At 42.0% G+C, this 25316-nt stretch overlaps 2 protein-coding genes across 3 annotated transcripts in view; both read left to right on the forward strand.

Annotated features, from left to right (window-relative positions):
• The first annotated feature begins 213 nt into the window (after positions 1 to 213).
• LOC124002009 (retinol dehydrogenase 12-like) lies at positions 214 to 15838 on the forward strand. Its single transcript, XM_046309219.1, has 7 exons — positions 214 to 403; positions 1300 to 1418; positions 1897 to 2052; positions 4359 to 4463; positions 8808 to 9017; positions 13119 to 13308; positions 14686 to 15838. The coding sequence occupies exons 1-7, from the start codon at positions 327 to 329 to the stop codon at positions 14789 to 14791; spliced, it is 963 nt and encodes a 320-aa protein (XP_046165175.1). The 5' UTR covers positions 214 to 326; the 3' UTR covers positions 14792 to 15838.
• A 6683-nt stretch (positions 15839 to 22521) lies between these two features.
• Positions 22522 to 25316, forward strand: part of si:ch211-10a23.2 (Galectin-related protein A-like) — an 8315-nt gene continuing 5520 nt past the window's right edge. For both annotated transcript variants that reach the window (XM_046309308.1, XM_046309309.1), the window contains exons 1-3: positions 22522 to 22660; positions 23099 to 23184; positions 24719 to 24899. In XM_046309308.1, coding sequence (XP_046165264.1) covers positions 22631 to 22660; positions 23099 to 23184; positions 24719 to 24899 — 297 coding nt within the window. In that variant the 5' untranslated portion in view covers positions 22522 to 22630. The remainder of the gene's footprint in view (positions 22661 to 23098; positions 23185 to 24718; positions 24900 to 25316) is intronic.

The raw sequence follows: 25316 nt of genomic DNA on the forward strand, positions 1-25316 counted from the left end.
AATTTTCTGTGTATTACAAAATAGGCCTATTGTTTTTTACAAATAAATAAATATGCATAGCGGAACTGTCTTTCAATACAACTTCAAATACATTAGGCAAGTGGAAGTTGTCGTGCGTTTGTGTCGAATCTATTGGAAGACTACAATCCCAGGATTCCATTGAACGAGCATCACTGTGACAACCCGTAATGTATAATAACTCCTCCTCCCCCATAATGCTTTGACATCTTGGATCAGCTGTTGGTCAGGTGAACACAGAACGGCGCTATGAATGAAGAGCAGTGAAGAAGGGGCTACAATAGAGGGACAGCGAAAGGATCCGTGTCATGATGGTGCTCGTATTGATTGTCGCAGGTCTTGGGGTGGTCGCACTGCTCATGGTTTTATTCGCACCCCACATTAGGTAAGAATAAACGCTTTTTTTTAATGTTCGAGGCTGTCGTCGATGCATCATCTGATTCTATGCTTGGCTAATTAGTCTAACCTCAATAGAAATGAATTACCGTCATTGTCAAGCTAAAAACGAAAGGATTGTGTTTTGCCATTGGGTTTAAGAAGACTATTGGCGGGGATGAATGGGTGAATCGACATCAACGTTGATGACGATGATCCAGATTATTTTTATGCCATACAGCCTAGATCAACACAATTTTTTTGTCCATAATGAAGACAACCACATTTTTCAAAAATACATTCATTTGTTGTTGTTTTGTGGAATAAAGGCTCTGTCAATTGAACATGGCTTATATGTCAATATGAGCAAATGATAATGCAATTCCTTAGGTAAGGAAGTGCTGTACAGTAGCGCGCTACAATATTTCATGACATGATTATGCACGACAGCGTTGCGCGCGTGGGCGGAGTTATATTTGTAACCATTATTGTTTCGGTGAGACCGAGCCACGTTTTGTGGCGTGACTGAGTCGTACGATTTGACGTTTGATCGTTGTTGCCAGAAAGTGATCTTGCATATTGAGTAACAATAATGTTGCATGTTGAACGATCTATAATAGTCATATATAATAATAATAATAATAATAATAATCAACTTTACTGTCAAAAGAAAAAGTTGAACACATGTATCTCTATTCTGTAGCCTCAGGATTCCTCCCAAATGGCATCCTATTCCTAATGTGGTGGGAATGAGAATATATATATATATGGAGAATGGGGTTGTAACAGCAGCCCTGGTGTGGACTTCCACTATATACCATTGCCAACCTCGCCAACACAGACAGGACTGATAAAGAAGTTTGATTGTAGATAAATAAAAACAAATCCATTTTGTTTCTCTGTCAGGAAATACTCAGCAGGTGGAGCATGTATGTCTATGACTCGGCTGGACGGGAAGACGGTCCTGATTACTGGAGCCAACACTGGTATTGGGAAGGAGACTGCTCTGGACCTGGCTATCAGAGGTGACTAACGTTTACACAGGCAGCCCATTCTGGGTCTTTTGCCACTAATTGGTATTTTGACCAGTCAGATCTTATGCCAGTAATTGGGTAGAAGATCAGAATTGAGCTGCCTGTGTAAACTCTGCTAAATTATACCCTATTCCCGATATAGTGCACTACTTTGGGGCCCTGGTCTAAAGTAGTGCACTACTTTGGGGCCCTGGTCTAAAGTAGTGCACTACTTTGGGGCCCTGGTCTAAAGTAGTGCACTTGAGGGTGTATAGTGCCATTTAGGACTCACTAATGTCCTTCATCACCACAAAGATAATGATAACATAAGAAGAGAAGAGACCATTCAAGAAAGTATCAACGATGCTGATTATTGGTTATTATAAACTGGGTGGATTCGAGCCCTGGATGCTGATTGGCTGAACGCCGAGGTATATCAGACCGTATACCACACCCCCTCGGGCCTTACTGTTTTATTGTCTATTGCCAGGTGCGAGGGTGATCATGGCGTGCAGGGATGTGGAGAAGGGTGAGGCGGCCGCAGCATCGATACGACGCATCTACTCTAAGGCAAACGTAGAGGTCCGAGAGCTAGACCTGGCTGATACCAGCTCCATACGGGCCTTTGCTCAACACTTCCTCCGAGGTAAGCCTACTAACTCCATTTACGCATCCCAAATCGCACCCTATTCCCTATGTAGTGCACTACTTTAGACCAGAGCCCTATTCCCTATGTAGTGCACTACTTTAGACCAGAGCCCTATTCCCTATATAGTGCACTACTTTTGACCAGAGCCCTATTCCCTATGTAGTGCACTACTTTAGACCAGAGCCCTATTCCCTATGTAGTGCACTACTTTAGACCAGAGCCCTATTCCCTATGTAGTGTACTACTTTAGACCAGAGCCCTATTCCCTATATAGTGCACTACTTTTGACCAGAGCCCTATTCCTCTATATAGTGCACTACTTTAGACCAGAGCCCTATTCCCTATGTAGTGCACTACTTTAGACCAGAGCCCTATTCCCTATTTAGTGCACTACTTTAGACCAGGGCCCTATTCCCTATATAGTGCACTACTTTAGACCAGAGCTCTATTCCCTATATAGTGCACTACTTTAGACTAGAGCCCTATTCCCTATGTAGTGCACTACTTTAGACCAGAGCCCTATTCCCTATGTAGTGCACTACTTTAGAACAGAGCCCTATTCCCTATGTAGTGCACTACTTTAGACCAGAGCCCTATTCCCTATATAGTGCACTACTTTAGACCAGAGCCCTATTCCCTATGTAGTTCACTAATTTTGTGCAATTTGCGACACAGCCCTTCCCGTAACCTTTACAGTATATTACAGTATTTATTCTGGTGTTATTACAGTTTATTACAGTATTTATTCTGGCGTTATTACAGTATTTATTCTGGTGTTATTACAGTTTATTACAGTATTTATTCTGGTGTTATTACAGTATTTATTCTGGTGTTATTACAGTTTATTACAGTATTTATTCTGGTGTTATTACAGTATTTATTCTGGTGTTATTACAGTTTATTCTGGTGTTATTACAGTTTATTACAGTATTTATTCTGGTGTTATTACAGTATTTATTCTGGTGTTATTACAGTTTATTACAGTATTTATTCTGGTGTTATTACAGTATTTATTCTGGTGTTATTACAGTTTATTACAGTATTTATTCTGGTGTTATTACAGTATTTATTCTGGTGTTATTACAGTTTATTACAGTATTTATTCTGGTGTTATTACAGTATTTATTCTGGTGTTATTACAGTTTATTACAGTATTTATTCTGGTGTTATTACAGTATTTATTCTGGTGTTATTACAGTTTATTACAGTATTTATTCTGGTGTTATTACAGTATTTATTCTGGTGTTATTACAGTATTTATTCTGGTGTTATTACAGTATTTATTCTGGTGTTATTACAGTATTTATTCTGGTGTTATTACAGTTTATTACAGTATTTATTCTGGTGTTATTACAGTATTTATTCTGGCGTTATTACAGTATTTATTCTGCCGTTATTACAGTTTATTACAGTTTATTCTGGTGTTATTACAGTTTATTACAGTATTTATTCTGGTGTTATTACAGTATTTATTCTGGTGTTATTACAGTATTTATTCTGGTGTTATTACAGTTTATTACAGTATTTATTCTGGTGTTATTACAGTTTATTACAGTATTTATTCTGGTGTTATTACAGTATTTATTCTGGTGTTATTACAGTTTATTACAGTATTTATTCTGGTGTTATTACAGTATTTATTCTGGTGTTATTACAGTTTATTACAGTATTTATTCTGGCGTTATTACAGTATTTATTCTGGCGTTATTACAGTATTTATTCTGGCGTTATTACAGTATTTATTCTGGCGTTATTACAGTATTTATTCTGGCGTTATTACAGTATTTATTCTGGTGTTATTACAGTATTTATTCTGGTGTTATTACAGTATTTATTCTGGTGTTATTACAGTTTATTACAGTATTTATTCTGGTGTTATTACAGTATTTATTCTGGTGTTATTACAGTTTATTACAGTATTTATTCTGGTGTTATTACAGTATTTATTCTGGTGTTATTACAGTTTATTACAGTATTTATTCTGGCGTTATTACAGTATTTATTCTGGCGTTATTACAGTATTTATTCTGGTGTTATTACAGTATTTATTCTGGCGTTATTACAGTTTATTACAGTATTTATTCTGGTGTTATTACAGTATTTATTCTGGCGTTATTACAGTTTATTACAGTATTTATTCTGACGTTATTACAGTTTATTACAGTATTTATTTTGATGTTATTAGTTTATTACAGTATTTATTCTGCCGTTATTACAGTATATTTCAAGGCAAGAACTAATATTATAATGTGTTTACTCTGTAAAGCAAAGTATAATATTGACTCTGTATCTGACCCCTACAGAGGTCAACCACCTCCACATCCTGATCAACAATGCTGGGGTCATGATGTGTCCCTACATGAAGACCAAGGACGGTTTCGAGATGCAGCTGGGGGTCAACCACCTGGGTGAGACAGAGACTTTTAACAGACTCACTTCTAGGGTTCTATGTCAATTTGTCTTTCCACAAACACCAGCAATCTAAGGCCTGATCCCGTAACAAGGCGAATTGGCATGCTTGTTTCACTCGCATTCCAGACCTTGACATTTTGCCAAGTATAGCCTATTTTAACACCCTGAAAGCTTCAAGTTTGTAAACTGTATGTTGACACAGCTGGGTAAATGTCTGATTGGAGACCAGGCAAGCAGCGAAGAAACTAGAGACAGATCGGCCTGCTACCAAACATATTATGACCGAGGACGAGACTCTGAGCTGGGCACAGCATCTGGCTGAGGAGGTCACCACCATCAAGAACTCATTCCAGCAGAGGTTTGATCTACTCAACAACTCTATTAAACAAGAGTAGTAGAGTCCAGGCAGAGAAGTGGATTGGTGCACTAGAACACCAGAGTAACACAGATGAAGAAGATGCAAAACACCAGAGACCCGGACTTTCTGAAAACCAAGGTGACCTGGACCACAGACTGATGGGTGTGGACATAACATGCAGTCTGTAGTACCTCATGAAAGTCATGGGTGTTGCCCAACTGGCAACAGCACAGATCGAGTCCAGGAGGCTCCTCTGAACAGGGTCCATGACGTGGCCACACCCCTGGTGGATTGTAGTACCACGGTGTCGGTGGTTGGTCTACCTACTGCAGTGTATGATTTTTTTTGACACTGCATTTGCTAATCCAACGTGCCAGTTCTCTGCTTGGAGACAGCCGGACCTTATTTGTGTTCTCCCCATAACACACAAAAAAATCTGCTCGGTTTGACAAACTGTTCTTGTTGCAGCAACATAGGTACTTAATGCCCTAACCCGGCAAAGTGCATGCAACTCTGGACTCTCCTGTGAGGAGTGGGTAGGCGGTTGAAATACCACTAAGATTAAAAGCTGGTTAGCATGTGATGATGAAAGCACCTTAGGTAAGAAGTTTGGCCCAAGCACTGCTTTAGATCCACTCTTCTGCTAAAGTGAGGCATGATGGGTAGATAGCTCATGTAATTCTCCAACGCGTATGGCTGAAACCATAGCCAGTAGAAAGGCAGTCTTGGCTAAGAGCTCCCATAGCTAAAGTCAAGACAGACTCATAAATGATCGTAGGACAACATCTAACTCCCATGAAGGAGCCACCATTCATGAATTCTGATACTGGAATGTGTGCCCCTGTTTGTGCACCAATCAGGTCATGACCCATAGAAATGGCTCCCATTAACAATATTACATGTGTAGCTACTGTCGTGACGTGGCTATCATTAATCTGATGACTGTTATTTATCGAATCAAACTAACTAGGTTTAATTGTCACCCGATTAAATTAATCATGTAACAATTAACTTATTAGGAATTTGGGGCACCACGGGAAACTAGTTACTATCTCCCGACTTAAAACACTAAAGACATACATATCTTTTTCATCAATAATTGTTAATTATTACTTCATCAGTCTCGTTCTGAACGTCGCATAATCCTTGGATCCGCAAGAACTCTTCTGAATATTCAGTACTACACAAATTAATTTAATCATTTGTTTATTAACTAACTAAATAATAACACATAATTTACATACACACTTACATGAGATAAAAGTCCCTAGTGGACTGACAAGACATGACTGCTTGTTACAGAGGGAGGGGTAGGTAAAAGAGAGGGAGAGACCGAGAGACAACACTTGGATACGTTTGGAGGCTACGTGGTTTGTCCACCAGACTTCACAATGTCCTTTGTAGAGCTTCTCTGGTAGTGGAGTGGTTGTTAGAATAGATACTTCAGATGTACCAACTGTTGTCTGTGGGGATTTTTCTTCCCACCTTGTGTCATTAGTCAAAGTTCTATGACCTATTTTACATGCACAGCTGCAGACTGTGAATTTTTCTGGTCTCCAAGGTGACGTTATCTTCTCTTCTAGTGTTGAGGTTGAGAGCTTCAGAGAAACTCACTATTTCAACGTGTAGACTATCGTCTCACGTGTTTTGGTATCAATGGTTGATTATTCAGTGTTCAGCTCTCGACCATTTTATACGCCAGTTGTAACCCGGCAATGTACGGGTCTCACCATTTCCATGGTGAGAGGTGTAGCCACCGCTGGTCTTGTAGTTTTAATCATTTGTAACGTTCAGTTCGCACTGTACTTTGGCTTTTACTCCTGTATGTTAATTCTTAGTGGGTCCTTTTAAGCACCCTGGCAAAAGGGGGCGTTCCGTCATGCTGACGTGAACTCTGAGCTCACTTGGGCATGACTCCTGACTAGTTTATATGAAAAACAATTATCTAATTAGAAAACTAAAATCACAGTTCTATCTTTTAAAAAAAATACTCTCATATACGTAATAATTTACTTTATACAACACTTAGATGTAAACTTGACAGAATGCGTGTCCTTCCTAAGTTAGTTACTTTGTCATACCATCCTTAATGACATCACAAAATAATAAACAATGACAGGATTATTCTTTACATCCCCCCCAAAGCATTCTTAACATTCCTGTCTTATGAATATTGTTGGCGGCAAGAGTCTCTCTGTAACAAAGAGATTTCAGTCTTCCAATACTGCAGGGCAAGGAAGAGAAAGTTCTCGCTAAATTGTTGCGGTGTCAAGACTGGCACAGCCCCCCACCCTGTTGTCTTGGCTGTGTGCTTAGGGTCTTTGTCCTGTTTGGAAGATGAACCGCCCCAGTCTGAGGTCCTGAGAGCTCTGGAGAAGGTTTTCATCAAGGATCTTTCTGTACTTTGCAACGTTCATCTTTTCCTCGATCCTGACTAGTCTCTCTGCCGCTGGAAACATCCCCAAAGCATGATGCTGTCACCACCATGCTTCACCGTAGGAATGCTATTGGCCAGGTGATGAGCGATGCAAGGTTTCCTCCAGACGTGACGCTTGAAATGAAGGACAAAGAGTTCAATCTTGGTTTCATCAGACCAGAGAATCTTGTTTTTGTCATGATCAGAGTCCTTTTAGGTGCCTTTTGGTAAACTCCAAGCGGGCTGTCATGTGGCTTTTCCCGAGAAGTGGCTTCTGTCTGGCCACTCTACCATAAAGGCCTGATTTGGTGGAGTGCTGCGGAGATGTTTGTTCTTCTGGAAGGTTCTCCACAGAGGGAACTCAGGAGCTCTGCCAGCGTGACCATTGGGTTTTTGGTCACATCCCTGACCAAGGCCCTTCTCCCCAGTTGCTCAGTTTGACCGGGCGGCCAGCTCTAGGAAGTCTTAGTGGTTCCAAACTTCTTCCATTTAAGAATGATGGAGGCCACTGTGTTCTTGGGGACCTTCAATGCTGCAGACATGTTTTGGTACCCTTCCCCAGATTTGTGCCTCGACACAATCCTATCTCGGAGCTCTACGGACAATTCCCTCGACCTCATGGCTTGGTTTTTTTCTCTGACATGCACTGTCAACTGTGGGACCTTTATATAGACATGTGTGTACCTTTCCAAATCATGTCTAATCAAATTGAATGTACGACAGGTGGACTCCAATCAAGTTGTAGAAACATCTCAAGCATGATCAATGGAAACAGGATGCACCTGAGCTCAATTTCAAGTCTCATAGCAAAGGGTCTGAATACTTATGTAAATAAGGTATTTCTGTTTTTTTATTTGAAATAAATTAGCACATTCTTTCCAAATAACCTGATTCCGCTTTGTCATTATGGGCTATTGTGATGTCATTATGGGCTATTGTGATGTCATTATGGGCTATTGTGATGTCATTTTGGGGTATTGTGATGTCATTTTGGGGTATTGTGATGTCATTTTGGGGTATTTTATGTGTAGATTTATGGAGGAGGGGGGAAACTATTTAATCAACTTTAGAATAAGGCTGTAACGTCACAAAATGTTGTAGGCCCTCATCTGTGAAGGGCTGTGGCCCTCATCTGTGAAGGGCTGTGGCACTTACAGTATCTACTATATGAAGTGGGAGAGGCTATAAGGGCACTCCTGACCTGTAAAACGAGTAAACAACATCTGCCTTAACTAATCCCTAAACTACATTTGAACCAGTTCTGAAATTAAATATTATTTTGAATGTCAGGAGTGTCCGTATAGCCTTTTCTGTATGAAGAACACGTGGGCAGCTAGCCTTAACAGTACTAACCATGTACAAGTAGTACTTCAATGACATAAGTGTTTCATTCAACATGATCCTAGTATTATTTCCTTTCTGACAAAGCAACAGCATCATATTATTGTTTCTTCCTGGTAGGTCACTTCCTGTTTGCCCTATGACATAAAAACAGTGTTCTATTCAACAACTCCAATAGTTTACGGATTGCATCATGTGTTGTTGTTTACTGTTTCTTCCTGGTAGGTCACTTCCTGTTGACGTACCTCCTGATTGGCCTGCTAAAGCGGAGCGCTCCGGCCCGCATCGTCGTGGTTTCTTCCCTGGCTCATAACTTTGGCTGGATCCGCTTCCATGACCTCCTCAGCCAGGGCAGCTACAACAGCGGCCTCGCATACTGCCAGAGCAAGCTGGCCAACGTCTTGTTTGCTAGGGAGCTGGCCCGCAGACTCAAAGGTAGGGTGGGGGAGGGAGGGGAAGAGAGGGAGGGAGGGGAAGAGAGAGGGAGGGAGGGAGGGAGGGAGGGAGGGAGGGAGGGAGGGAGGGAGGGGGGAGGGAGGGTGGGGGGAAGAGCGACAGGGAGGGAGGGAGGGAGGGGAAGAGCGACAGAGAGGAAGGGAGGGGAAGAGCGACAGGGAGGAAGGGAGGGGAAGAGCGACAGGGAGGAAGGGAGGGGAAGAGCGAGAGGGAGGGAGAGAATTGCAAAATGCTACATGGATTTATTAACACACAAAATAAACTGAGGAATAGTGACCATGCACATAGATTTTCAATGAGAAAACGCACCCAAAAGACATGATCAGAAAGGCAAAACCATATTTATGAAGGTACATGCTACAGTGCATTTGGAAAGTTTTTCCACATTTTGCAACGCCTTATTCTAAAATTGATTAAATAAAACAATCTACACACAATACTTGACTCAATACCCCACATTGACTCAATACGCCACAATACCCCACATTGACTCAATACCCCACAATGACTCAATACCTCACATTGACTCAATACCCCACAATACCCCACATTGACTCAATACCCCACATTGACTCAATACCCCACATTGACTCAATACCCCACATTGACTCAATACGCCACAATACCCCACATTGACTCAATACCCCACAATGACTCAATACCCCACATTGACTCAATACCCCATAATGACTCAATACCCCACAATGACTCAATACCCCACAATGACTCAATACCCCACATTGACTCAATACCCCACAATGACTCAATACCCCACAATGACTCAATAACCCACAATGACTCAATACCCCACAATGACTCAATACCCCACATTGACTCAATACCCCATAATGACTCAATACCCCACAATGACTCAATACCGCACATTGACTCAATACCCCACATTGACTCAATACCCCACAATACCCCACATTGACCCAATACCCCACAATGACCCAATACCCCACAATGACCCAATACCCCACATTGACTCAATACCCCATAATGACTCAATACCCCACAATGCCCCACAATGATGCAATACTCCATAATGACTCAATACCCCACAATGGCTCAATACCCCACAATGGCTCAATACCCCACAATGGCTCAATACCCCACAATGACTCAATACCCCACAATGGCTCAATACCCCACAATGGCTCAATACCCCACAATGGCTCAATACCCCACAATGGCTCAATACCCCACAATGGCTCAATACCCCACAATGACTCAATACCCCACAATGAATCAATACCCCACAATGACTCAATACCCCACAATGGCTCAATACCCCACAATGGCTCAATACCCCACAATGGCTCAATACCCCACAATGACTCAATACCCCACAATGGCTCAATACCCCACAATGACTCAATACCCCACAATGACTCAATACCCCACAATGACTCAATACCCCACAATGACTCAATACCCCACAATGACTCAATACCCCACATTGACTCAATACCCCACATTGACTCAATACCCCACATTGACTCAATACCCCACAATGACTCAATACCCCACAATGACTCAATACCCCACAATGGCTCAATACCCCACAATGGCTCAATACCCCACATTGACTCAATACCCCACAATGGCTCAATACCACACAATGGCTCAATACCCCACAATGGCTCAATACCCCACAATACCCCACAATCACACAATACCCCACAATGGCTCAATACCCCACAATGACTCAATACCCCACAATGGCTCAATACCCCACAATGGCTCAATACCCCACAATACCCCACAATGGCTCAATACCCCACAATGACTCAAAACCCCATAATACCCCACAATGGCTCAATACCCCACAATGGCTCAATACCCCACAATGACTCAATACCCCACAATGACTCAATACCCCACAATGAGACAATACCCCACAATGGCTCAATACCCCACAATGGCTCAATACCCCACAATGGCTCAATATCCCACAATGACTCAATACCCCACAATACCCCACAATGGCTCAATACCCCACAATGGCTCAATACCCCACCATGACTCAATACCCCACCATGACTCAATACCCCATAATGACACAATACCCCACAATACCCCACAATGACTCAATACCACACAATGACTCAATACCCCATAATACCCCACAAAGAATCAATACCCCACAATGACTCAATACCCCATAATGGCTCAAAACCCCACATTCCCCACAATGACACAATACCCCACAATGACCAAATGAAAAAAAGTTTTTTATAAAAAACAAAAATACCTTATTTACACAAGTATTCAGACCCTATGCTATGAGACTCTAAATTTGAGCTCAGGTGCATCCTGTTTCCATTGATCATCCTTGAGATGTTTCTACAGCTTGATTGGAGTCCACCTGTGGTAAATTCAATTGATTGGACATGATTTGGAAAGGCACACACCTGTCTATATAAGGTCCCACAGTTGACAGTGAAGGGTACCAAAACATTTCTGCAGATGGTAGAATGGCCAGACGGAAGCCAATCCTCAGTTAAAGGCTGATGAAACAAAGATTGAACTCTGGCCTGAATGCCAAGCATCACATCTGGAAGAAACCTGTCAACATCCCTATGGTGAAGCATGGTGGTGGCAGCATCATGCTGTGGGGATGTTTTTCAGCGGAAGGGACTGGGAGACTAGTCAGGATCGAGGGAAAGATGAAAGGAGAAAAGCACAGAGAAATCCTTGATGAAAACTTGTATCAGAGCACTCAAGATTTCACCTTCCAGCAGGACAACAACCTTAGGCTCACAGCCAAGACAATGCAGGAGTGGCTTCGGGACAAGTCTCTGAAGTGGCCCAGCCAGAGCCCGTTCTTGAACCCGATCAAACATCTCTGGAGAGACCTGAAAATAGCTGTGCAGCGATGCTCCCCACCCAACCTGACAGAGCTTGAGAGGATCTGCAGAGAAGAATGGGAGAAACTCCCCAAATACAGGTGCGCCAAGCTTGTAGCATCATACCCAAGAAGACTCAATGCTGTAATCGCTGCCAAAGATGCTTCAACAAAGTACTGAGTAAAGGGTTTGAATACTTATGTAAATGTTATATTTCTGTTTTTTTTCTGCATTTGCAGAAATGTCTAAACCTGTTTTTGCTTTGTCATTATGGGAAATTGTTGTTCTCAATACAATGTTATTTTAGAATAAGGCTGTAAAGTAACAAAATGTGGAAAAAGTGAAGGGGTCTGAACGCTTAATAAAATTGGAAATGCAGCATGCAACAATCACAAAGATTTTACTGAGTTACATTTCATATAAGGAAATCAGTCAATTGAATTAAATTCATTTGGTCCTAATCTATGGGATTTCACATGACTGGGCAGGGGTTCAGCCATAGGTGGGCCTGGGTGGGCATAGGCCCACCCACTGGGGAGCCAGGCCCAGCCAATCGGAATGAGTTTTTCCCCACAAAAAAGGCTTTATAACAGACATAAATAATCCTCGGTTTCATCAGCTGTCCGGGTGGCTGGTCTCAGACGATGCCACAGGTGAAGAAGCCGGATGTGGAGGTCCTGGCTGGCGTGGTTACACGTGGTCTGCGGTCGTGAGTCCGGTTGGACGTACTGCCAAATTCTCTAAAACAACGTTAATTTCGCTAAAGTTAAATTCTCTGGCAACGGCTGCAGTCAAGCATGCCAATTGCACACTCCCTCAACTTCAGACATCTGTGGCATTGTGGCACAAAACTGCACATTTTAAAGTGGCCTTTTATTGTCCCCAGCACAAGGTGCACCTGTGTAATGATCATGCTGTTGAGTCATATTCTTTATATGCCACACCTGTCAGGTGGCTGGACTTTCTTGGCAAAGGATAAATGCTCACTAACAGGGACGTAAACACATTTGTGCACAAAATTTGAGCGAAATATGTTTTTTTGTGCGTACGGAACATTTTCTGGGGTCTTTTATTTCAGTTCATGAAACATGCGCCAACACTTTTTGTTGTTGCATTTCACATTTTTATATTTTTGTTCAGTTACCAATGTGTCTCAGGGGTTTGGGGATCAAGCAAAAAGCCTGACAATAGCTTGGTAACTGAATCCTCTCTTCTTCCCTCTCTCCAGGTTCCAGTGTGACGGTGAACTCTGTCCACCCGGGGTCGGTGTGTTCAGACCTGGTACGCCACTCCACCATCATGTCTCTGCTGTTCTCTCTGTTCTCCTTGTTCCTGAAGAGCCCTCGGGACGGGGCCCAGACATCCATCTACTGCGCTGTGGCAGAGGAGCTGCACTCTCTCACCGGGAAACACTTCAGGTGAGATTACGGAATGACCTTTTGACCCCTCGACCCTCGGTGTTTGAGCTGGAACTGGGATTCCAATGGCTCAGTGGGTTATAGGGCTGAAAGCAACTGCTCTCTATCCCTCTTAATAGTGAGTTCTTCTGTCTCTCTCAGTTTCTGTGCTCCCCGCATAGACTAGACAAGTAGACGAGCAATGGGTTATGGTCATTGTAGTTAGCTACGCCCAGAAAATGTGGTTAATTATGTAGAATAATGGCCTGTTGGAAACTACATTGCGCATTTCAGGCGTGATCTGATTCAGCTCTAGAGAAACTGTGCATTGAGCTCACAGAAAAAACCCTAACGAAATGGAATCCAAATAATTGAATCGATGGCGTTGGCCAAATAGTTGTTTAAAAAACGAAAAATAACACATTTCGGATAATAGCTCAGCACTAGGTGTTGTGGGTTAGAACAAGGTGCTGTGGATTGTGGGTTAGAACAAGGTGCTGAGGATTGTGGGTTAGAACAAGGTGCTGAGGGTTGGGGGTTAGAACAAGGTGCTGAGGGTTGGGGGTTAGAACAAGGTGCTGAGGGTTAGAACAAGGTGCTGAGGGTTAGAACAAGGTGCTGAGGATTGGGGGTTAGAACAAGGTGCTGAGGATTGGGGGTTAGAACAAGGTGCTGAGGATTGGGGGTTAGAACAAGGTGCTGAGGGTTGTAGGTTAGAACAAGGTGCAGAGGATTGTGGGTTAGAACAAGGTGCTGAGGATTGTGGGTTAGAACAAGGTGCTGAGGGTTGGGGTTTAGAACAAGGTGCTGAGGATTGTGGGTTAGAACAAGGTGCTGTGGATTGTGGGTTAGAACAAGGTGCTGAGGGTTGTGGGTTAGCACAAGGTGCTGAGGATTGTAGGTTAGAACAAGGTGCTGAGGATTGTGGGTTAGAACAAGGTGCTGAGGATTGTGGGTTAGAACAAGGTGCTGAGGGTTGTGGGTTAGAACAAGGTGCTGAGGGTTGTGGGTTAGAACAAGGTGCTGAGGGTTGTGGGTTAGAACAAGGTGCTGAGGATTGGGGGTTAGAACAAGGTGCTGAGGGTTGGGGGTTAGAACAAGGTGCTGAGGATTGGGGGTTAGAACAAGGTGCTGGGGATTGGGGGTTAGAACAAGGTGCTGTGGGTTAGAACAAGGTGCTGAGGATTGTGGGTTAGAACAAGATCCCACATCGGCCACGTAATACATACTCTGTCAATTTTGACAGTTCTGTGAGTCACTATCGAGTAAACACCTGCTTGATGACCAAATGATGTATTAGAAACATTCTACATTCATTTGATGACAGAATAAATCAAAAGGGAAGCACTGATCATGCAGATAACTAAAGTCCTCTTCCTCCCGCTCACTCTCTCTCAGTGACTGTGCCCCGGCCTTCGTGGCACCCCAGGGGAGGAAGGAGGAGACAGCCAAGAAGCTGTGGGACGCCAGCAGTGAGCTCCTGGGCATCGTCTGGGACGACTGATCTGAACCACCCTGTTAACACTATCCACAGCTTGCATCGCCAAGTGCACACTATTCCCTTTATAGTTCACTACTTCTGACCAGGACCCACAACCTTGTTCCCTGTCTCCATTGCTTCCGCATAGGAAAGAGCCGGCTAGTAGACAAAATTAGGGCCCACGGGGCTCTGGTCAAAAGTAGTGAACTATACATTAGCGCTCACACTATATATAAGGTGCCAAAGGTGACGCAACTAGGCTCTCTGTTCTCAAATCATTATCATTTCATTACATTAATTAACCTCAAAACTACAGTTATCTCACAATGGGACTTGAGGAATTGGGTAGGAACCATAGAGGTTGAAAGACGCTGTAATGGCACAGAGATGAGTCCTCTATGGTAGTAACTGTAAAATGAGTCCTCTATCTATCTCTATGGTCGTAACTGTAAGGTCAAATGCATTACTGTACTGTGAAGGGTCTAGTCAGGGCATAACCAGGTCTAGCCAGGACATAACCAGGTCTAGCCAGGACATAACCAGGTCTAGCCAGGACATAACCAGGTCTAGCCAGGACATAACCAGGTCTAGCCAGGGCATAACAAGGTCTAGTCAGGGTATATTACAAACCGTTTGTTTTGTATCTTATTATATTACAAACCATGTAGATTCAGCGTTATGTTTGGTTGCTTTTAAGCTTGCCTTTTCTAAACCATGTAGATTCAGCGTTGTGTTTGGTTGCTTTTAAGCTTGCCTTTTCTAAACCATTGCAAGCTGTTATTTACCCTCCTGTTTGTTTGATCCACTTCTTTCCTCCTCAGCATTCATGTTAAACTGCCAAGATTGTCTTTTTTATACAAATGTGAAACATGCCTTTTTCTACATTTTAGGGTTGGAAGATTCCTGAAATTATGAAGGAACAGAAAGGAAATCTGGGAATCCTCCAACCAGGAATTCTGGAATTTGTGGAAATTTTTCAGAAATGTGCAACCCAACTACAAAAGCAGTCATGTCAGGAGTTGAATGTTTACATCTACTGTAAATAAAGATTAAATGTTACTAGCTACTATTCCTAATATCGGTTTGTTTAGTAACAAAAATACATGTAATGAGGAACGATTCAAATACCTCACACTCTTTAATTACCTCTCTGGCTTCCAACATGGCCACGATAAGACAGACAGTAGCCCTCTGGGCTTCCAACATGGCCACGATAAGACAGACAGTAGCCCTCTGGGCTTCCAACATGGCCACGATAAGACAGACAGTAGCCCTCTGGGCTTCCAACATGGCCACGATAAGACAGACAGTAGCCCTCTGGGCTTCCAACATGGCCCCTATAAGACAGACAGTAGCCCTCTGGGCTTCCAACATGGCCACTATAAGACAGACAGTAGCCCTCTGGGCTTCCAACATGGCCACGATAAGACAGACCGTAGCCCTCTGGGCTTCCAACATGGCCACGATAAGACAGACCGTAGCCCTCTGGGCTTCCAACATGGCCACGATAAGACAGACCGTAGCCCTCTGGGCTTCCATCATGGCCATAAGGGTCTTTAATCTTGAGTTTTTGGTCATCAGCCTAAATAAATTCAAAATGGTGCATTTATCCTCAGTGTGCAGAGATTACTTTTCATTTAAACATTTCACTCCTTGTAAATGCCAAACAAATGACACGGAAGTACAAGGAGTGAAATGTTAGCCCAAAATGGGTCTGGATTTCAGGCTAGGAAATAGCTCCTTGGGTATAGCTAGTGGCAGGTCAAGCTGATAATCAGTCGACTGTAACACGTCAAAGACAGGCAGACATCTTGAAATCCACTCTTGTGATTTTTTTTTTTGAAACACAGATACTCATAGGATTTGATACATCCTCCCTCGTCTTCTTCAACCTCTATGGGATCGGTGTCCCTAAACCGGGACAGTTTTTGCTCAATATGCGATAATGTGACTAGAATGGCGTTGTAAACAACAGCCAATTCCGGGACATAGACATGTCTTATTCGGGCAGAAAGCTTAAATTATTGTTAATCTAACTGCAGTGTCCAGTTTACCGTAGCTATTAAAACATAGTGCACAACAACAAGATACTTTTATCACGGCAACTGTTTTTTTTACATTCACCTCTGAAGGTAAATCATGTACTTACATTCAGTAATCTTGCTCTGATTTGTCACTCTGTCGTCCCAGAGATAGGGAGGGTCCCCGGCTGGGATTAAAAATAAATATATAAATAAAATATAAATATAGGGCAAAACACACATCACAACAAGAGAGACCGAAGACAACAAGGCAGCAACACATGACAACACAGCATGGTAGCAACACAACATGACAACAACATGGTAGCAACACAACATGGTACAAACATTATTGGGCACAGACAACAGCACAAAGGGCAAGAAGGTAGAGACAAAATACATCACGCAAAGCAGCCACAACTGTCAGTAAGAGTGTCCATGATTGAGTCTTTGAATGAGGAGATTGAGATAGATGTTGTAGCACTTGGTCCCCTTCTTGATTCTGCTCCAGTAGCTCTTCTGTTTCTCCTGCGCCTTGTCCATGGTCAGTCTCACCTTGATTGAAAATAAATGGAATAAATGACAAGAGTGTGCAAAGCTCTCATCAAGGTGGCTACTTTGAAGAATCTAAAATATATTGTGATTTGTTTAACACATTGTTGGTTACTACATGATTCCATATGTGTTATTTCATATTGTTGATGTCTTCACTATTATTCTACAATGTAGAATACAGTAAAAAAAAAACTTGAATGAGTAGGTGTGTCCAAACTTTTGACTGGTACTGTATATTCACATAACCAAATAATTGACTAAAACACACAATAAAGGTCTATAGTAGCCTCAACAACACTCTCTGGGGTAGTGCCATGGTGTAGCCGGAGGACAGTTGGTTTCCGTCCTCCCGTTGGTACATTGACTTCAACAGAAAACTTAGGAGACTCATTTTTCTCACTCCCTTCCATAGACTTACACGGTAATTATGATGACTCCCAGTGGACGTCCTCCAACCTATCAGAGCTCTTGCAGCATGAACTGACATGTTGTCCACCCAATCAAAGGATCAGAGAATGAATCTAGTACTGAAAGCATAAGCTACAGCTAGCTAGCACTGCAGTGCATAAAATGTGGTGAGTAGTTGACTCAGAGTGAGTAGGGCAATAGTTTTGAACAAATTAATTTCCTCAAAAATTAAGGAGAAGCGGCAGAAAGAGAGAGGTATTTGTTGCATTTTTTTCACTCTCACTTACTTAGCTAGCATAATGCAGCTAGGTAATTTAGCCTACTTAAACACTGGTTCAAACTTAGAGGAATGCTATTTATGTTAGCTAAGGCTATCCAACACTGGAACTTTATGTTAGCTAAGGCTATCCAACACTGGAACTTTATGTTAGCTAAGGCTATCCAAACACTGGAACTTTATGTTAGCTAAGGCTATCCAAACACTGGAACTTTATGTTAGCTAAGGCTATCCAACACTGGAACTTTATGTTAGCTAAGGCTATCCAAACACTGGAACTTTATGTTAGCTAAGGCTATCCAAACACTGGAACTTTATGTTAGCTAAGGCTATCCAAACACTGGAACTTTATGTTAGCTAAGGCTATCCAAACACTGGAACTTTATGTTAGCTAAGGCTATCCAACACTGGAACTTTATGTTAGCTAAGGCTATCCAACACTGGAACTTTATGTTAGCTAAGGCTATCCAACACTGGAACTTTATGTTAGCTAGCTGGCTATCCAACACTGGAACTTTATGTTAGCTAAGGCTATCCAACACTGGAACTTTATGTTAGCTAAGGCTGGAACTTTATGTTAGCTAAGGCTATCCAACACTGGAACTTTATGTTAGCTAAGGCTATCCAAACACTGGAACTTTATGTTAGCTAAGGCTATTCAACACTGGAACTTTATGTTAGCTAAGGCTGGAACTTTATGTTAGCTAAGGCTAAACACTGGAACTTTATGTTAGCTAAGGCTATCCAAACACTGGAACTTTATGTTAGCTAAGGCTATCCAACACTGGAACTTTATGTTGGCTAAGGCTATCCAAACACTGGAACTCCAAGTCAAGGTAAGCTTTCGGTTGTATTCATTTATTGCCTTCGTGGCCCACTGGTGTAACTGCTAAACTGCTTGCTATACACTGTACTGAGGGATTGTAGCGGGTTTACTAACGCGGTAGTTCTAATAGCTATGTTGACTATGACGTTAGCTAATATGGTGACAATGATGTAGGCTGTGTGTAGCGGTCATGGTATGAAGGTTTGGCTTTGAAAGTTTGTTTCTGTCCACAAGCCAAGGGAAAAAGTGAAACGAGACTGCTATGAAAGTGAACTGCGTGGATGATTAGGGATGTATTCATTCCGACAATTCTGTTAAAAACGTTTCTTAAACGGAAGGAAGCAGAACGAAACGGGGATAAACGTACCTGCATTTGTCCAATAGAAACTCTTGTTTGCAACTGTTGGACTAATGATTACACCCTAGATCAGCTAGATGCAGGTAAGAGTGTGCAAGGAGTTATTGAATGTGTCACTATCTGTCATCTTGATGATGCCAATTTGTCTCTCGAACATTATAAACTTCCATTCGCAGGCTAGGTTGTAGCAACCTCATGCTGGGTATAGTGAACATTTTATGTAGTAGCCAAAAACCTATCGATGTTCCATTGAGCCGGGTGAATGGAATATGAATGACAGCCATCCGATATGCTGCTATAGAGATAAACCCATGATTAATAGGTCATAATAATCGTCCTCCCTAATCTTAAACGGCACCAACCGCCACTGGTGTACGGTTACGTTTTTAGGCTCCTTTAGTCCAATATTGGGCTAGGCCGTGACTAGTTAACACAGCCACAAAGTCGTCAACCCCACTTGTTTCTAAAATGTGATATCAACCCCACCTTTATCCGCACTGATAACCTTATGCCTAACCCTACCCTTAAATTAAAACCAAAAAGCCCCCCCCCCCCCCCCCCCAATACATTTTGTACGATTTAGCCATTGTTGACATTGTGGCTGTGGTAAATAGTGGGAACCCCTACGTGCCTTTTGTTTACACGCTTATCTGCCCTCTCATTGGCTAGAATGGTCCCACCTGATCTTGCCCCCTTCTGCCTGCCTTTTCCATCATTGTTAAGAGTCGCTACTCGACTATCTGATTTTTAAAAAATGGATCATCTGGGGTGTCGCCTTTCTAACAAAGACAGTACAGCCACAGAGTTTCGTATTTGGTACAGGTTTCGAGCAGTGGCTGTACGCTTGCAGGATAGTCCATAGCTCCAATTATTTTGTTGTTGTTGATAGTGATGTTGTGTTTCCATAAGTGGGTGAATTGGTCTAATTTAACATGTACGATAAAGCCTCATCCCTTAGCTACGTTGTACAATTCAAATAAGCGTTTTGTTTAGCGATAGAACGCTAAAATAGAGACATTGTAATTGAGCGTGGCGTTAAAGCGTATAACCCGCCCAGCCGCCTTCAGATATGTCATTATATTTAGAAACAGTACATTGTAAAAACAAATTACACACAAGCTCGCCTTTCGGTGAGCTCAGGCCATCATTATATTGACATCGCATCATTGTGGCTATATCGTTTAAAAAAACATGTAAACAAAAACGACATAGCTTTTTGGTCTTCATTTAAGGTTAGGCATAAGGTTAGCAGTGTGGTTAGGTTTAACATCAGATGTTAAGAAAATAATTGTAGAAACATACATCGTTTACACATAATTATGACTTTGTAGCTGTGGTAATTAGTGACGGCCAAGCGCCACGGACGGCTTCATCTACTACTACTTACACTGAGCGTACAAAACATTAAGAACACCTGCTCTTTCCATAACAGACTGACCCGGTGAAAACTATGATTCCTTATTGATGTCACTTGTTAAATCCACTTCAATCAGCGTAGATGAAGGGGAGGAGACAGGTTAAATAATATTTTTTTAAACCTTGAGAGAATTGAGACATGGATAGTGTGTGTGTGCCATTCAGAGGGTGAATGGGCAGGACAAAATATTTAAGTGCCTTTGAACGGGGTATGGTAACAGGTGCCAGGCAGCAGGCGCACCGTTTTGTGTCAAGAACTGCAACGCTGCTGGCCATTTTAGCATGGGCAGTGCAATTGAGGGTTTCCCACCATTTTAAAGTAGTCAAAGTTGTCACCTAGGTGGGTATTCTCGTGGGCTGTAGCCTCAATGGAGCTGCCCATGCTGTCACAGACGCTATAATGGCACAGATATAAAGATGGGTCCTCTACTTATCTATAGTGTCCCACCCAGTTGACTACTTCAAAATGGTGAAAGTCCTCAATGGCTCTGCCCATGCTAAAACAGGCTTTTGGGCACTAGAGTCCTCTATCTATCTCTATGGCCCGAGTGGCCATACAAATGTGTTATAGATTGTCCAATATTGGCTAATAGTAGGCTAGGCCTTTTCTTAAACTTAAAGAATTGCGTATGGGAAGGAGGAGTTTTTCCCAAACCAAACTGGCAACCATTAGAAAGCTCATCATCAGACTCTAGTTTCTTTATCATACTATAGGCTATTAAATCAAATCAAATTTTATTTGTCACATACACATGGTTAGCAGATGTTAATGCGAATGTAGCGAAATGTTTGTGCTTCTAGTTCTGACAATGCAGTGATAACCAACAAGTAATCTAACTAACAATTCCAAAACTACTACCTTATAGACACAAGTGTAAAGGGGATAAAGAATATGTACATAAAGATATATGAATGAGTGATGGTACAGAGCAGCATAGGCAAGATACAGTAGATGGTATTGAGTGCAGTATATACATATGAGATGAGTATGTAAACAAAGTGGCATAGTTAAAGTTGCTAGTGATACATGTATTACATAAAGATACAGTAGATGATATAGAGTACAGTATATACGTATACATATGAGATAAATAATGTAGGGTATGTAAACATTATATTAAGTAGCATTGTTTAAAGAGGCTAGTGATATATTTTACATAAATTCCCATCAATTCCCATTATTAAAGTGGCTGGAGTTGAGTCAGTGTGTTGGCAGCAGCCACTCAATGTTAGTGGTGGCTGTTTAACAGTCTGATGGCCTTGAGATAGAAGCTGTTTTTCAGTCTCTCGGTCCCAGCTTTGATGCACCTGTACTGATCTCGCCTTCTGGATGATAGCGGGGTGAACAGGCAGTGGCTCGGGTGGTTGTTGTCCTTGATGATCTTTATGGCCTTCCTGTGACATCGGGTGGTGTAGGTGTCCTGGAGGGCAGGTAGTTTGCCCCCGGTGATGCGTTGTGCAGACCTCACTACCCTCTGGAGAGCCTTCCGGTTGTAGGCGGAGCAGTTGCCGTACCAGGCGGTGATACAGCCCGACAGGATGCTCTCGATTGTGCATCTGTAGAAGTTTGTGAGTGCTTTTGGTGACAAGCCGAATTTCTTCAGCCTCCCGAGGTTGTGCAAGGTATATATTCACCATAAACCTAAGCTTACTCAAATCTGAGAAACAAGTATTTTATTATAATGGTTGCCAGGTTGGGTAAATCTCCTATTTGGGAGTTATTTTATGTTATGAGTGAACAGCATTATTTTAAAATGTATTTTAAATACCCTATTGGAATGAAAGGGTCTCGCACTTGATAAGTGGGATCGTGCACCCTCATCGCATTAATATTTGATCACCATCATTCAGTGCCACTTATTTTATCAGGAGCCTGTCGCTATGACAACGAGCGGAAGGCGGGGTTTGCCAGCTCTACTATAGTATCTCGAGCTCCTGTTGGCATCACGCTCCCAACACCACCCGGGGCAGATATCACACATTGAAAGAAAGGAGAGGGGGAATGGCAGAAACGGACAACAAGAAAGAAAATGTAAGTTTATGTTAGATTGACGTATATTGTCATTTCGTGATTTTTCAAATGAGATTATTAGGTTATCACAAAACAACTGAATGCAACTGTTTTTTTTCTTATTCACATAATTACATTATATTGAATAAGAATGAAATTCATCTACCCGAATGGAATAATTGGCAGCAGTAATAGTGCATACTGAATTGTAGCCTGTTGTTTAGTGCTAAAGTTCGCCTGGAGCATTCTTGGAATTCTGAAATTCAATCATCAATTAAGACTGATCAGCTATTTCACTTATTTCAAAGAACCCCCACCTTCCAATCGATAAAGAAACAATGCATTGTCAACGGCGACTGTCATTCAGCTAACCAATGTGGTGAAATCTAAGAATAATATTATGTATATATATATATATATATGTTGCATGTAGCCTTATTTCCAGCCATTATGTTTCAGGAGGAATATGTCGGGACAATAAAAGGTGGGCTGCGGCCCACGATGAGACTGGTTGTCATGGGTATTGTTAACAAGAAGCCTCAGAGGTTGGTAAACAGACACCTGCTTTCAATGTCTCTTCTGTAGCCTAAGGAAATGAATAGTTTAATTTACCGTTTTAAATCTGAGTGTGACGTGAGTGAATGAATGGACCGGACCGTCTGCGTTTGACATTTGCAAGTCCACCGCCAAGGCAGGCACAGAGACAATGGGAGGATTGTGCAGCGCATCACACCGTGTAGTTGAGTTGAGATCAGGAGGGATTGAAGATACTGCTATATCGAGATCCTATAGCTCTGGGCAATTTCAGAATACTGCAAGAGAAAATAAATATCTAAGAGTGCAAATTGTAGAATATAATTCCATGTAAAGCTTTTGAGCTTTCTGGTTTAGCAACCATGCAACAGGATTTTAACTCTCTTTCTTCACATCTTCTTCACTCTCTTTGTCGTCGGGAATATTTCTCTTAATGACTAATGTATTGTTTAATTCAATACGTGGGAAAAAAATGTCAGAACCCACGAGGTGTTCGGTGAGCTGACCTCTCTGCTAGGAGCTCTGTGCGGAGACAAGATCATTTATCCCCTATTTATCTATGGGATGGAGTGGATGACGAAGAATATAAAACAATCTCAGTTCTAATGTTTGTATTTTAAAGTCACTATAGTGTTTTGATCCTTTGTGGCCTGCCCTGAAATACTTTCTTCTGTAAATGATTCAGCCCTATCTGATTACGGTAGCCTGGTACTGTAATAATAATATATGCCATTTAGCAGACGCTTTTATCCAAAGAGACTTACAGTCATGTGTGCATACATTCTACGTATGTGTGATCCCGGGGATCGAACCCACTACCCTGGCGTTACAAGCGCCATGCTCTACCAACTGAGCTACAGTGGTAATGTGAAATAGACAGACGATGTCACTATTGTATCTATCTCTCTGTAGCTGCCTTTTGTTTTGCCGTTTTTTTTATTGTCAACATCAAATAATTTGTGGTTTAACAATTAAGTACCTTACTGTGATTGTTTTATTTGCAAAGAGCCATTTCTCAAGCAATAAATTAGCTTGGACTGTCTGGGAGTGGCCTGAGTGGGGAGGGAAAAACTGAAAACTAGCTGTTATTGGCAGAGAGGTTTGGAACTCTCTTTCTTATTGGTCTATTAGCTAATTTACTGTGGTGATGTCACCAGGCAGGCCAAAACTCCATCCCAACAAAACAGGTTGAAACGTCATGCAGTCTTTACAAACAGCTCTTACATTTAAACAGTATTATTTTATATATATATAATTTCCACAATTTCACAGTGTTATTTTACAACCTCATAGTGTGGGTAATAAATATATATAGCACAGGAATATCATGTGTTTTGACAGAATGGTTTTTGACTGAATCAAATCAACAATGTTTAGATTGTTTGCCTGAATTCTATAATAATAATAATAATATGCCATTTAGCAGACGCTTTTATCCAAAGCGACTTACAGTCATGTGTGCATACATTCTACGTATGGGTGGTCCCGGGGATCGAACCCACTACCCTGGCGTTCTACATCTGCACCACTGTTTATTCTGCCTAGCATGGTGGTGTCCCTGTCCCGTGATCCAGTGGAAGAGGACTTTGAGGGAGACGTGGGTTTGCAGGTAAAGGTCAACTTCCTGGCTAAAGCTGTGCAGAGGAACGCCCGTCTGGCTGGGAACTGGGGGACATCAGAGAACACCTTGTCATTCTTCCCCTTTGCTGCTGGGGAGCCCTTCAAGGTATAAAGCCTACTACACTCATAGGGACGGTACATTTATGAATATAGTTCTACAATCATACATACGTTAATACACAGGCCTAGATATGTCTGGGAGTTGTTTAAAAACAGGCCTAGATATGTCTGGGAGCTGTTTAATAAACAGGCCTAGATATGTCTGGGAGTTGTTTAAAACACAGGCCTAGATATGTCTGGGAGTTGTTTAATAAACAGGCCTAGATATGTCTGGGAGTTGTTTAATAAACAGGCCTAGGGGAGTTGTTTAATAAACAGGCCTAGATATGTCTGGGAGTTGTTTAATAAAGGGCCTAGATATGTCTGGGAGTTGTTTAATAAACAGGCCTAGATATGTCTGGGAGTTGTTTAATAAACAGGCCTAGATATGTCTGGGAGTTGTTTAATAAACAGGCCTAGATAT

The sequence above is a fragment of the Oncorhynchus gorbuscha genome, linkage group LG17 (genome assembly GCF_021184085.1).
Source record: "Oncorhynchus gorbuscha isolate QuinsamMale2020 ecotype Even-year linkage group LG17, OgorEven_v1.0, whole genome shotgun sequence".
Taxonomy (NCBI): domain Eukaryota; kingdom Metazoa; phylum Chordata; class Actinopteri; order Salmoniformes; family Salmonidae; genus Oncorhynchus; species Oncorhynchus gorbuscha.

Excerpts from the sequence above, each read along its gene's own strand:
- LOC124002009 (XM_046309219.1), top strand. The coding sequence starts at position 327 with ATGATGGTGCTCGTATTGATTGTCGCAGGTCTTGGGGTGGTCGCACTG. Across the intron at positions 404-1,299 it reads TTATTCGCACCCCACATTAG|GAAATACTCAGCAGGTGGAG; the intron begins GTAAGAATAAAC and ends TTTCTCTGTCAG. Across the intron at positions 9,018-13,118 it reads GCTGGCCCGCAGACTCAAAG|GTTCCAGTGTGACGGTGAAC; the intron begins GTAGGGTGGGGG and ends CCCTCTCTCCAG.